Source organism: Trachurus japonicus, chromosome 23, assembly GCF_045865225.1.
Source record: "Trachurus japonicus isolate A0001 chromosome 23, Traja_1.0".
Classification (NCBI taxonomy): domain Eukaryota; kingdom Metazoa; phylum Chordata; class Actinopteri; order Carangiformes; family Carangidae; genus Trachurus; species Trachurus japonicus.
In genome coordinates this window covers 23,288,257-23,301,124 of record NC_140929.1, presented here as the reverse complement: position 1 = coordinate 23,301,124, position 12,868 = coordinate 23,288,257, and the positions used below count along the sequence as shown (strand labels likewise).

Genomic DNA, 12,868 nt, shown 5'->3' with positions numbered 1-12,868 from the left:
TTACCTGCTCGTCCCTCTCTGGCGTCTTTATGTTGATTTTCATATTGCTGCTTCCTCTGACTCTTTAACGTCACTAGTCCTTATCACGCCGCCTGTCAGTCCGTTTGATTTTTCTTATTATAAATCGATCCATTTTGTGCCCTGTGCAGTCACTCTGGTTAGGGGAGCTATCGTAACCTGCAAGCTGCACTGTGCTAGGTTGTAAACAAAGCCGCATGCTGCGTTGCCAGGTTTGACAGTTTCCCCCTTTTGGAAACATAATTGAAGTGAATGAGTTGAGTTTAATGAGTTTAATGCATGGTTTAATGTAGATGTTAGCGTGTTTGTAGTGCAGTGTTGGGCTATTTGTAGCCTATATGTAGCACATATATATAAAAAAAAAAGTTTTATAATTTCATTTTAATAGTCTGTGGTGGTTTAGTTGGGCTTTTATCTTTTTAATAATACAAAAAAAAAAAAAAAATTGGTGACCTCAAAATCAAACTTTGTGAGCAGTTTTCTTAAAATAGTCTAATATGTTTCTCACTTCTGAATTAATGGTAAAGATGAGATTCACTATAGCTCTGGCTTTTGGGCCTATAGAGTCCTATCTTATCCTTAGTTCCAATATTGGGACCAGTACAGGATGTGAATCTGTCTGGATTAGAGCATGTATGGTAACACATCTGCCATCATCTTTGCTATGTGTGTTTGGTTCTGGTTCAGCATTTTGTGGCTCTGTGTTTGAACAGAAATGAGGGTGTGTGGGGGTCTCACTTGCTGGCAGTTTAGATCTAGAATATTTTGTTGGTGACTGCAAAAGTTGTTTGTGTGGTACATTATGTGCCACATGAACTGTAAAATTGTGTAAAATTTGGTTTATCATCATCTACAGACTGTAGACATGTATAGTTTAAAGCACTATTTATGTTTTTTTTTATTATAAGTCAGTGCTAAAAATGTTTTTGCTCGTGCACTTTGCGCGCTCACATGAATTCTTTGTGCCCCAGTACAGTATTAGGTCTAGTGACGCCCCGACCCCCCTACAGGGATTTGGTGACTCACCTTTTTGACCACTTCAGAGTTTGCAGGCAGTGTGCATCTTCAGGTTTATGCATATGCAGAATCATTTATTGAAGAATCAAAGAAACAACACTTTTAGAACAAGGTTCCTTCATCAGGTTTAAAATACAAGGCAAAAATGACGACAATAATGCACACCAGACGAAGGAACGCTGAGTGGTGGGGGGGAGGACTTGCAAAAAAAATTTCAGTCAAAAGATTTTTTTTTGCTTTAACCCCTGGAAATGTGTCTTTTGTGTTTTTTTCAGGAAGCCACAGACAACAAGGGCATAGATGTGATCGTAGAGATGCTGTCGAATGTCAACCTCAGCAAAGACCTCCAGATGTTGGCCTATGGAGGACGTGTTACGGTAGAGTCTGGGTTGATGATTCACTGAATCTGGTGAAGACACGCTGGCATCTGACTAGTTATTGCTACTGTGGGGGGCAACCGCCATTCCGACATCCCACCAGTCCGACATAGGCCTGTAATTGTTTAAATGGCAACACTTAATTTTCTATCAAATGTCCCAACATTCCGACAGTTTTTGCCTCCTATGGTTGGAATGACGGTACTTTTTTCTTTTTTCAAACATCCTGCCTTTCTGAGAATTCCTTTAATAGCGTATTTTTTCCCCAAAAGATTTTGCACTGGTTGGGCTTAGGAAATGAAGAAAGGAGTTGGTTAAGTTTAGTAAAAAGAGCAGGTAGTGGCTAGACAGGCAGACTAGTCCCTGTCTGCGCTCTGCTGCGTAATTACGCACAACCATGTGGGTATTCCTCTATCTGTCTTAAAGAAGGGAGTCACCTGTTGAGTAACGCACATTTCCTTATATTGAAAGCCTTGTCGGAATGGTGGGACGTTCACATGTCGGAATAGCAGCATAACGGAATGGTGATATGTCGGAATGGTGGTATGTTGGAATGACAGCTTGTAACCTGCTACCATTGGGTCGATGCAGCGTTTTTTTTTTTCTTCTTCACACTGGCAGGTTTGTGATTTTTCCTGAGTGTTTAATTTTGCACTGATCACACACGGCATGCGACTTACCAGTTGACACATCTCCAAAAATAAAATAAAAATACTTCTGCACTGCTGATTTATTTCCGACAGGGACGACAGTAGTTTTCTTTTTCTTGGTGCTTGTGCTCGAGAAGAAACAGATGATTTTCAAAATCAAGGTGTGCCCAATAAGTCATAATATGTTTATTATATAGTGGCCAAGCATGTGAGGGTCGATGTGAGGGTCTAAGGCAGGGGTGGGCAATTATTTTTTCCAGAGGGCCACGCTGACTTCGATAAAGTGAGTGAAGGGCCACACAATTCGAAATCAAATTGAAACATCAAATATTTATTGCTGAATTATATATAATTATATATTAGCCTATATAACTACATATATTTGGTGGAAATGATTGCATTACAATAGGCTGACAGCCCACAATCAATGTAATCGCATTTTCAACTTTTATCCATCACAGATCACTGAAGAAACTTGCTGTATTATGATATAAATATGGACTCAAGGCAGATTGTTTTATCAAAACTTACTGACCATAAATGACTGCACCAATTAATAATGTTCACAGACACCTGAATATTATAATTAAGCAGTCAGATCCTTTTCAGTTCTGATTCAGTGAGACTGTTCTATTTGTATGTAGATAACCTTTTATTTATGAAGAAACACAATACTCCTTTGCTCCTGCCTAACAGCACCAACATGAAAAAAAAGACTGATTTGATTACAAGCGTAGCCATTGGTGGATGGAGGCTTCAGACGCACGTGGCTACAATCAGTCATATGGTCGATCACGTCAGAAAACCCAGCGATTTAATCACAGTTTGCTAAACCTTAGTGTTTGAGAAATAATAATTAGGTGCCGCGATGTTGCTTTATAACCGTCAGCAGTTATGATTCGGCTGACGGAGGGTTGTGAAACACCGGCCCGGTCCCGCGGTCTAGGCTACCGCTGACAGGGTCGCGGTGGTCAGAAACTCCGCTGTGGAGAAAAGCTGCAGCAGAGCGGCTGCTCTCCCTCCTCTGTCGGAGCTCCGGTGTCCGATAGAGAAAGAGACTGAGCAGCCGTTCATCACTGGCTTCTACCTGGAGGAGGTTACTTTCTGTCTGCGATGTGCAAGCTCCTGTTCTAACAGGGCTGTCACTGTTTCAAACAGCTGATTAGTGCGCATCAACGTAATAAAAGCAATCGGGTCATAATACCAGTTCGGCTCGCACTTCGGCTCGCGGGCCGGATTGAGACGGCATGCGGGCCGGGTCTGGCCCGCGGGCCGTAAAATGCCCATGTATGGTCTAAGGGCAGAGGATGTTGTTATGATGCGATGTAAAGCCCTTTGAGAGCCCTTTGAGACAAACTGTTTGTAAAAATGGGCTATACAAATAAAATGTGCCTTGCATTGCCTAGCACAGATTGGCCACTATATCGGCACTCCCATATATAGCACTCATACCAGTAGTTGTGTCCCAGTGCAGTTCATTTCTCAACATGTCTGCACACCATCACTCTTACATCAGCTTTCCTCTTCTGTTGTAGGTCATTGGCTCCCGTGGCCCTATAGAGATCAACCCAAGGGACACCATGGCAAAAGAGAGCAGCATCATGGGAGTAGCTCTTTTCTTTGCCACACCGGTACAAAGCAACAACACCACATAAGCCATGTTTCACACACACACTTTGGATGAGGATAACATAAACAACAACATAACCAAGATCATTGAAAATTGTTCTCTGCATAAGCCATATCCTTTCGTGAAATGCATTATACAAATATGACTTGCAGAGGGGCAGTCAGAGCCAGGGTCAAATAGAGATGAGACGGTATAGACTTGAATTCTTAATTTGGATAGACCAGCTTACAAAATCTATGACAAACTACAAGGTGCAACAGATAATGACAGTTCAAAAATGTACATGAGGAGAGGAGAGGAGGCTACCTGAACCAGCCCTACCTTCCTCTCTGTCACAGAGGATGGTTTTAAGCCTGGACTTAAAGGCGCAGAGAGTGTCTGCCTCTCTGACCCATGGAGAGAGCTGGCTCCAAGGTTCCCCACAGTTACATTGGAGTCTAGGGTGATGCCATCCAGTGAAGCAATCTGATCAGAAAATATTTCCCTGACATATTTAGGTCCAAACACAATAAATAGTGAATAGCTACTACTAATCATCTAGTGTCTAATGATGGCTTGTATCAACATGCACCAGATGTCACAGGGAAAATTCAGAAAAATGGGAAGGAAAACAAGTTAAAATGGACCCCAAGCACATTATGACAAACAATCCTTAAACAATTACTCCAGTAACATATTTATTATGTCTTACTTTCCTCTGTCTCTCTCAGAAGGAGAAAAAGGAGTGTGCTGCATTGCTTTATGCAGGAATGGAAGCTGGTTGGCTGCGTCCAGTTGTCGGTTCCCAGTACCCACTTGACAAGGCCGCCCAGGCCCACCAGGATATTATTGAGTCCCCTGGGGCAGCTGGGAAGATGGTCTTAAATATGTGATGCTGCAGTCATATCACAAGCCAAAGGTCATGAAATGGGGACATTTTTTAAATTAAAGTATATCATCTACTTACTGCCATGTTCATGTTGTGGATCCTCAAGTCACCCTATCTTTTGGGAACGTTGTTTGTGTGGACAACAGCACTATTATTATTTGCAATAAAAAATCACCAAAATTATGCAAAAGGCCTATAATAACCAATAAACCAATAACCAATAAATTATAAAATAAAATGTTTGACAGGCTCGTATATAAACACTAAAAAAACAAATAAGAATTTCTGTCACTCGAGACAGACAATAAAGCTTATCTATCTATCTGCTTATCTATCTATCTATCTATCTATCTATCTATCTATCTATCTATCTATCTATCTATCTATCTATCTATCTATCTATCTATCTATCTATCTATCTATCTATCTATCTATCTATCTATCTATCTATCTATCTATCTATCTATCTATCTAAAGAAAAAAAATGACGCAAAGAAGAAAAGGTTATTTTCTGGGTAGTGAGTCAGACTTGACAGCTGTGCTTCTCAGGTGACAGCCAGAGCTTCTGAGCATGCTCCAAACATGGCCAGGTAACCCAAGCTAGACATACTCACATTGACAGTGCCTGCTACATCACTGTAGCAACCAGCAGCAGACAGTCCAATAGTTCATTCTTATGGATACCATGTCCTCGGTTGGGGTGGAAATTTGGTCTCTGATGAACAGGTAAGCAGTTTGTAAAATGAAAATAACTATCCACTCTATCCACTACTCTACTGTGTGTGTATGTGCATGCGTGTGCATGTGTGTAAAAAGGTTAAAGTTAAAAAGAACCATGGAATTTCTGTGTCTACATTATAATAGTTATTCAATGACAAAAACATTTCACAAAAAATGTTATCTTTTTTGTGTATGCCCAGGGAAGGGGCTTTTTGTGATTTAAAATTTTGTTTAAAAAAAATCATGTTTGCAATGATGTAAGAACAAACCCACAACAATATGTCAGAAGTCACAAAAAGTGACAAAATATGACTACAGATGTCAAGGACCTATGTAAAAAGAGTCGACTGTATCCCTTGCGGGAGTTGGTCTGGTATTTAGGAGCCTGTTCAATTTACCGTCCAGGTATACAGTTACAGTGCATGGAACAGACCTGCTTCAGTTTTTCACCATTTGTAATATTGCAGCTTTGTGTTCAACATTTTAATCATTCAATCATTTTAATAATTTTTTTCTAATCAAGCTACACTCAACTAGCCTCGTAAACCCGCCTCTCCCGGAACTGCATTTCATTTCATTCTGAGGGAGAGTCTGGCCTCATCCCCGCTCCAAGCGTCTGGGGTGGGCGGGAGCTGGGCGGGAGTAGTAGCGTTGACAGACAACCCCATTCAGCCAATCAGCAAGTTGGTGTAGTTAGAGTGCCTATAGAGAGTAGTCTGGGGCCGTTGACTCGCTGTTTTGGGAAGGAAACGGATCCAGGGCGAGAGAGACAGACCTTTCCTTCAAAATAAAAGCACCAAGCTAATAAAATGCTGTAAAACTCTTTAATTTAAGGAATATAATTTACAAGAAAGTCCCCGAGCCATTAAGTTAACATTTCGCTTTTGTTGTATTGCAAGTTAATGTTTATTTTATAAGTTTTATGTTGGTGAACACTTTTATTTTGGTGAATTTGGTGATTTCGGTATCCGCTACAGACAGGAACCAGAATGCAGACTAATTCAGAGGTAACGGACACCAGGCTCTTCGCTTGTCTGAAGAGCCTGGTGATGCGAGGCTATATAGAGAGAGAGTGGCGACAACGGAAGTTCAAAATGCTGGCCGATCACGTGGTCCATGCAGCCTCAGAAAGTTCCCGGAAGTGCTTGGCGGGCAATTGAAAGCAATAGGAAAACCCCAATAATTGCTAAATAACGGTCAATAAATGCTTTGTTTTGCGGTATTTATATGCTTGTGTTAATTACTTTAACTCTGTTAAGTTTACTTAACCCCTACAGTCATCAACAGCAATAAAATCGTAGCATTTTCTGTTTTTATCAAACTTTCAGACTTGAATGAGGCAAACTGACAGGTCACTGACAACATGTCTGGACTCACAACTGCATAATGATGACAACCGTGTTCAAATAGGAAATCCATGCAAATGCTAAAATTTGATTTGAATTCATTGTAAATACACGTAATTCTATCACTATTTGTTAACTATTCTTCTTATTAGGCTATGCTTGTGTTGCTTTGAACTTTGTTAAATTTACTAAACCCTTACAGTTGTTGATAGAAATAAAACTGTAATATTTCCTCTTTTTTTTACTTTCAGACTTGGTTGAGGCAGAGTAACAAGTGACTATGATTTGACAATTGACTACACAACAGCATTATGATGATAACTCTAATAGAAAATAAAGTTTAATTTTAATTCATTGCAAATATATGGAATTTTATCACTAGGCTATTTGTTAACTGTATACTTATCCCAAACTTACTGTACTCAGTGATGCATAATAAAACACAGTCATGTTTTGCCCAGTGCACTTAATATCACAATAAATTCCTTAAAAACAGATCTACAGAAGTCAAACAGATCAGCATGTCAAGCTGTTTGCGTCCTTTCCGCTGTGTTGTCATCACCATGGTATGCTGTGCTGCACGGGGATGCTCCAGTCGCTTGGAGAAAGGCCTGCACATGTATGGCTTCCCCAAACACAGGGACAGGAGAAAAGCATGGCTGGCTAAAGTCAGAAGGAGCAATTTAAACACCTAGATTTCAACAACAAAAAAATATGTGAGGTAATCATATTCAAACAATTTGCTCTTTCACACACTTTCAAATACCACGCCACTGGGAAGTTTAATATTTTTTTAATTAACAGAGCAGAACAGGAAAAACAATGCAAGAAGAATCACAGAATCACAGCTCCTAAAACAGTATCAACGACAAGAGAGGGCACAATCCATTGGGCTACATGTAATAAATGTCACCACCGACATGGGTAGCCCTAAGCAGGCCATGTGGAAATCCTTTGGGGTCGAATAAAACATAGGTGACACATCCAGTAACACCAGACAGGCATTTCTTCCTCATGGCTTTTGTCCCACATCTGGTGAAACAGTTAACACATAAGGGACATGTTACATCCTTGTCATCATCACTCCTGATGTACAGCATCAATGTCTATGATTATTGATTAACTATATATTGCTCTGGCCCATACATTATTCATTTATAAAAAAAAATATTTCTAGTTATAGCTGACATAGTCAAAAAGGTGATCACTCTAGTTGCTGTTTATTTACGGGAGTCATAGTGGCTGCTGTGCTGGGGTGCATTACATTCAACAGTGTTCCTCTCCATTAAAATACTTGAAGGCAAAATATGAGCAACAAGTGTTGAGATAATGCAGTCCAACACACAATGATCTCAACAAATAACATAAAGTACAATGAACACTACTTTTCTGATGTCAACAAAAACTGAACATGTATAAAATTTATGAAAGCAGAATTTATGGCACAGCTGGGGCGGAGTTTAGCTCAGTTGGTAGAGCACCCGCCCCATGTGTTGAGGCTATAGTCCTCGCTGCAGGCGGCCCCGGTTCGAGTCCCGCGTCGGACGACCCTATCCTGCATGTCATTCCCCCCATCTCTGCCTCCCATTTCCTGTCACACTCTCAACTGTCCTATCAAATAAAGCCATGAAAAGCCAAAAAATATACTTTAAAAAAAAAAAAAGAATTTATGGCACAGCTGGTATACTGCACTGCATGATGTTGCACAGGTGTATCAAATAATATGACCAATAGTTTATGTAATGTTTAGTATGTTTACTTGAGAACATGCCATGGCGAGATGTGTATTTTAATCAGTCAGTGGTTTAACAAATAAATTAGCAAATCAGAACATTTTCCATGTTTGAGACAGCAGTCCAGAATGTCCTCATATCATAAACTTCACCCATCTTTCCGCAGCCTCAATGATATTAATTTTATGTTTAACTGCAATCACACTCCCTGTACATTAACCTCGCTACTAGTTCGACAATTGACAGCGTTGGATTAAGTTATATTTAGAGAACAGAATTACATTTAGCAGCCTGTTGCAATGTGTTGCTATCGTTAGCCAGAGTGCTAGCCTAAACTTTTATCTGTTAATATTCTCTAAATATTCAAATCTAGACGGCGATAATCCGCCAACATACTTAATTACTCATGTCGATTTAATTCAGTTGCACTACTGATATGAAAATGTCATTTTTTTAAACATTTTACCTTGAACAAGTGCTGCTCCGACCAGCTGCTCCATTGGAATACATTGAGCGGCGGTTAGCTTATGCTAACTTCCGGGAACTTTTGAGGGGCTCCATGCGCCGCCATTGCTGTGAAAAAACTGAACAATTGCAGTGAACGGAGGTGGCGCCACTCTCTCTCTATAGGCACTCTAGGTGTAGTGACGGGGCTTTGCACCAGTCGGTCCCTGATTGGCCAACGTGCTGTGTCAATCACAGCGGCGACGCTGATTGGCTCGGCCTTCTGAGGGTTTCAGTCCAAACGCTTAGAATGGGGATGAGGCCAGACTCTCCCTCAGAATGAAATGAAATGCAGTTCCGGGAGAGGCGGGTTTACGAGGCTAACACTCAACACCCCTTAATGATGGCATAAACCCCGAATTAAATATTTTTTTGCAAATTAATTTAAAGCAACACTGCGGTGTTTCAGCTCAGTGCTTCCACCATCTGATTGAGAAGCGCTATCGTCTGTACAAGTGTCATAAATACGTTGCGAAAGATTGATTATTATTATTAACATCATTTAGATGGTTGTTATGGCCCAGTAATACTAAATTACATACACAATTTGAAGAGCAAAAGAAACCAAAAAATCCATTATCTCTGGCGGCTGCAGACGTGCAAAGAAATTGACCAATCACAGCCATAGCTACGGTCTGAATGGGGATTTCTCCTTGGTCAAATTTGTACTCTCTCTCAATTCTAGCAACATTATGGGCTCTATTTTCCTAGACTAGGTGCAGGCGTGGCGGATCTGCCCTGCGCTTCGCCTTTGCCTCGCCAACGGGGCGTGTCCAGGAGCAGTTTGCAATTTTCCTTCAATGCACGGCGCATCCCGCCTCCTTCCCTCCCACCGGCGCAAGTGGCATAGAGGGCGGGGAGAAGGTGTGGAGTGGGTTTAACACAGCCGAGTCAGATCTTCACCAATCAAATGAGCTCCTCTCCTCGCCTTTAAATCCGCCGCACGCGAGGCACAAGTGAGACGGGAGGAAACTGATGTTCTGGTCCGGTCCAAGCTTGCAGTGTCCGAATATATGGTCGCGCGAACAGACCTCACGGGCTGATGATGCAAAAGTAGTCTGAGAGGAGGTTACTGATGTTATCCAGGTTTGCTCTGACATATTGAGAGCTGTTGCCCAGTAAAAAAAAAAAAAAAAATGCACACACACACACACACCTCTTTTCATATCAAGATATTTTAACCTACTATTAAAACCCGTGTGCACAGATCACAACATAAACAAACAGCTGTGCGTAAAGGAGGCATCACGGAGCGTCTCTCTTTTTCTTTTTTCTTTAGAATTTACCTGAGATGGGAGATGTTAAATATCTGCTCACTATCTGATGCCGAGGCTGATTGTGGTTTGCTGTGAGAGATGATAGTTTATTTGTTTTCAGTTTTATTTGTTATGGTCGCGTGACGATGCGGCCGCTCGCCCTCTAATAAATCAATAAGTAAATAAATAAATATAGCGGATCATCGCAAGGGCACAGTGTGTAGTGTCAACATAGCAGCGACATGCAGTCATCCACCCTCACTGTCCTGCTCTTGGGACATCCACAGCTGCTTTTTTGTCCCAGTCCCTCCCTGGTTTCATCTGTGTTAATTCAGTCAGGCTGAGTTTCCATTACGCACGCCGACGGATCTGTCATCGGTGTGACGGGACAATCGATATAGATAAATGTGTATGTGCTGATTCAGATAGTTACAATAAATAGGGGTTATTGTGATTATTAATTGCATTTAAATGTGCCTGGAACTGTGGAAACCTGCCTATGAGGTCTTGGTGACGTGTGCGCACTGCGCTCTGGGCAGTCAAATTACCACTACGCTGGCTGCACTGCGCTGAGAGTAGACCAGGTTGGGGCTGGCGAGCTTTCGGCGCACTCTTGGCGTGGCCTTTTGGCAACAAATTGTCACTGCGCCAAGCTGAATCTGTCGACACCTCCCCCTGCTGCGCGACCACACCCATCTCGGTGCACAGCAATCTACCACTTTACCAAATCCGCTGCGCATGTTGTTGCACTGGAGGAAAATACCGCTGCGCCCCCCTGAGTTGCGCCAGGAAAATAGAGCCCTATGTATGCACAAACTTCCTCCAGGTTGTCCCTAGCATGATTCAGTCTGGCTTGAAGGTGTCTCTTCTCCATAAGTGGAGTTTTTCTTAGTCTGCAACGTTGCAGTCCATGCCTGTGCAGAGCTCTAGTGATCTTCTGTCTTCTTTGAGACAACAATTCCCAACTTGGCTAAATCATTCACTAGTGTCTTAACAGTTGTTCTGGGGTCTAGGTGAAGGGGAGTCATTTAGAGAAAAGGATATATGAAGATGTTGAAAGAAGAATATGTGAAGATTTTAAAGGAAAACCTGAAGCAGTCAGCAGTAAAACTAGGTCTGAGTTGTTGCTTTGTCTCCCAACATGACAACAAACATTAACATAGATAGATAGCTGAGATAGGATCAGTGACTTCCTCACAAACCGTCCACAAACTGTAAAAATAGGCCCAGTTTACTCAAGCACCGGCTCCCCACAGGGCTGCGTGCTGAGCCCCCTCCTCTCCTCTCCTCTCCTCTCTCTTTATACACCCACGACCAGTGTTGGGTAGTAACACGTTATTAGTAACGCTGTTACTTTATTCAGTAGTTTATTCAGTGGGTCTCTTTTTTATTGCCGACAAGAGATATTATAGTCTGCTCAGCCGCTTCTTATGAAAAACTTTTAATGGTAAAATCAAACATTAAAGTATTAGTAATTGATTTAATATGTCTTTCTTTCATAAGTGACCATGGTATAAGCAAGATATTGCCCTTCGGGGTGTCAGATTATCAGTAATTAACATACTTGCCAACCTTGAGACCAATTAGGGAGATTTTCAAAAGGGCCGGGGGGGGGGGGTTATATATATATGCACAAACACACACACACACACACACAATAAGAAAAATGAAATACTTGAATTTCACAGAGTTCATTTATTGGACAAAGAAAATAACAGTCCACAGTAACAAAGTCAAGTAACAAATTTAATAGCTGTCCACAGTACCCGTGCAAAAGATGGTAAAAAAAAAAAAAAAAAATTATTAATTAAATAAATAAAACCAAAAAAAAGCACACATTTATGGGGTGAAATTACTGCCAAAACTCCACAAACCCGCAAAGCATGTTTTACTCACGCCCAACAATTCACAAACAAACTCAGTGTGTTTTGCAAATACAAAACATCATTCACAAACTAATGCATTTTGTTTCACAAATAAGAAATGCACCTATCGAATAAATACACCATGCTTCAGAAACAAAAAACATATTTCTTCAAGTAAAAGAAAAAAAATCCTTCAAGTATAAAAACACAATTCTACAACTACAACTACAATTCTACAACTACAACAACAATTCTACAACTACAAACTCAATTTTACAACTACAACTCCAATTCTACAACTACAACTCAAATTCTACAACTCAAATTCTACAACTACGGAACTGTCACGTGACTTTTGGCAGTAATATTCCACCCTCCGCGCCCACGGGCTGATCCACACACTTGGGCCCTGTCCCAATATCCGCACTTCCGCCCTTGTGCCCCTCAAATGCGCGTTCACGCTGAGGGTGGAAGACCGTAGGGTGTCCCAATTCTCTAATGTGGTTCATCAAGGGTGCCGTATTGCGCCCTTTATGCACCCCTCCCTGAAGTGGCCATCAGACCGCACTTCGCTGAAGGCAGTTTCCCATAATTCATATTGTGTCGTGACGTTTCGAACGGCAAAGCGTCTGTTGCCTTGGAGATCTGAAGCCGGTGAGATCTGAAGCCGAGAGTAGCGGAGCGATGGAAAAGAAAATGCTTGTAAAGTGTAAGTATAAAGTGTTTTTGATCAGAATTGGCATCTATAAATATATGTAAAACGTATTTCCTCAAGTGTAAACTGGTATTCAATACAGAACCGGGTTTTGTAAGCCTTTTCTCTGTTATTGTTTTGTAAAACGGATGTATTGTATCATAAAATGTTGCGTTTTTTTTCCACCTCC

At 41.2% G+C, this 12,868-nt stretch overlaps 1 protein-coding gene across 1 annotated transcript; it reads left to right on the top strand.

The window, feature by feature from the left end:
* The first annotated feature begins 1,304 nt into the window (after window positions 1–1,304).
* LOC146962972 (zeta-crystallin-like) lies at window positions 1,305–4,638 on the top strand. Its single transcript, XM_085769125.1, has 3 exons — window positions 1,305–1,412; window positions 3,598–3,693; window positions 4,403–4,638. The coding sequence occupies exons 1-3, from the start codon at window positions 1,350–1,352 to the stop codon at window positions 4,562–4,564; spliced, it is 321 nt and encodes a 106-aa protein (XP_085625251.1). The 5' UTR covers window positions 1,305–1,349; the 3' UTR covers window positions 4,565–4,638.
* The last annotated feature ends 8,230 nt before the right edge of the window (window positions 4,639–12,868 follow it).

Bases quoted from the DNA above. Each gene is read 5' to 3' on its own strand.
- LOC146962972 (XM_085769125.1), top strand. From the start codon at position 1,350: ATGCTGTCGAATGTCAACCTCAGCAAAGACCTCCAGATGTTGGCCTAT. The intron at 1,413-3,597 runs GTAGAGTCTGGG...CTTCTGTTGTAG, and splicing joins CCTATGGAGGACGTGTTACG to GTCATTGGCTCCCGTGGCCC. The intron at 3,694-4,402 runs GTACAAAGCAAC...TGTCTCTCTCAG, and splicing joins CTCTTTTCTTTGCCACACCG to AAGGAGAAAAAGGAGTGTGC.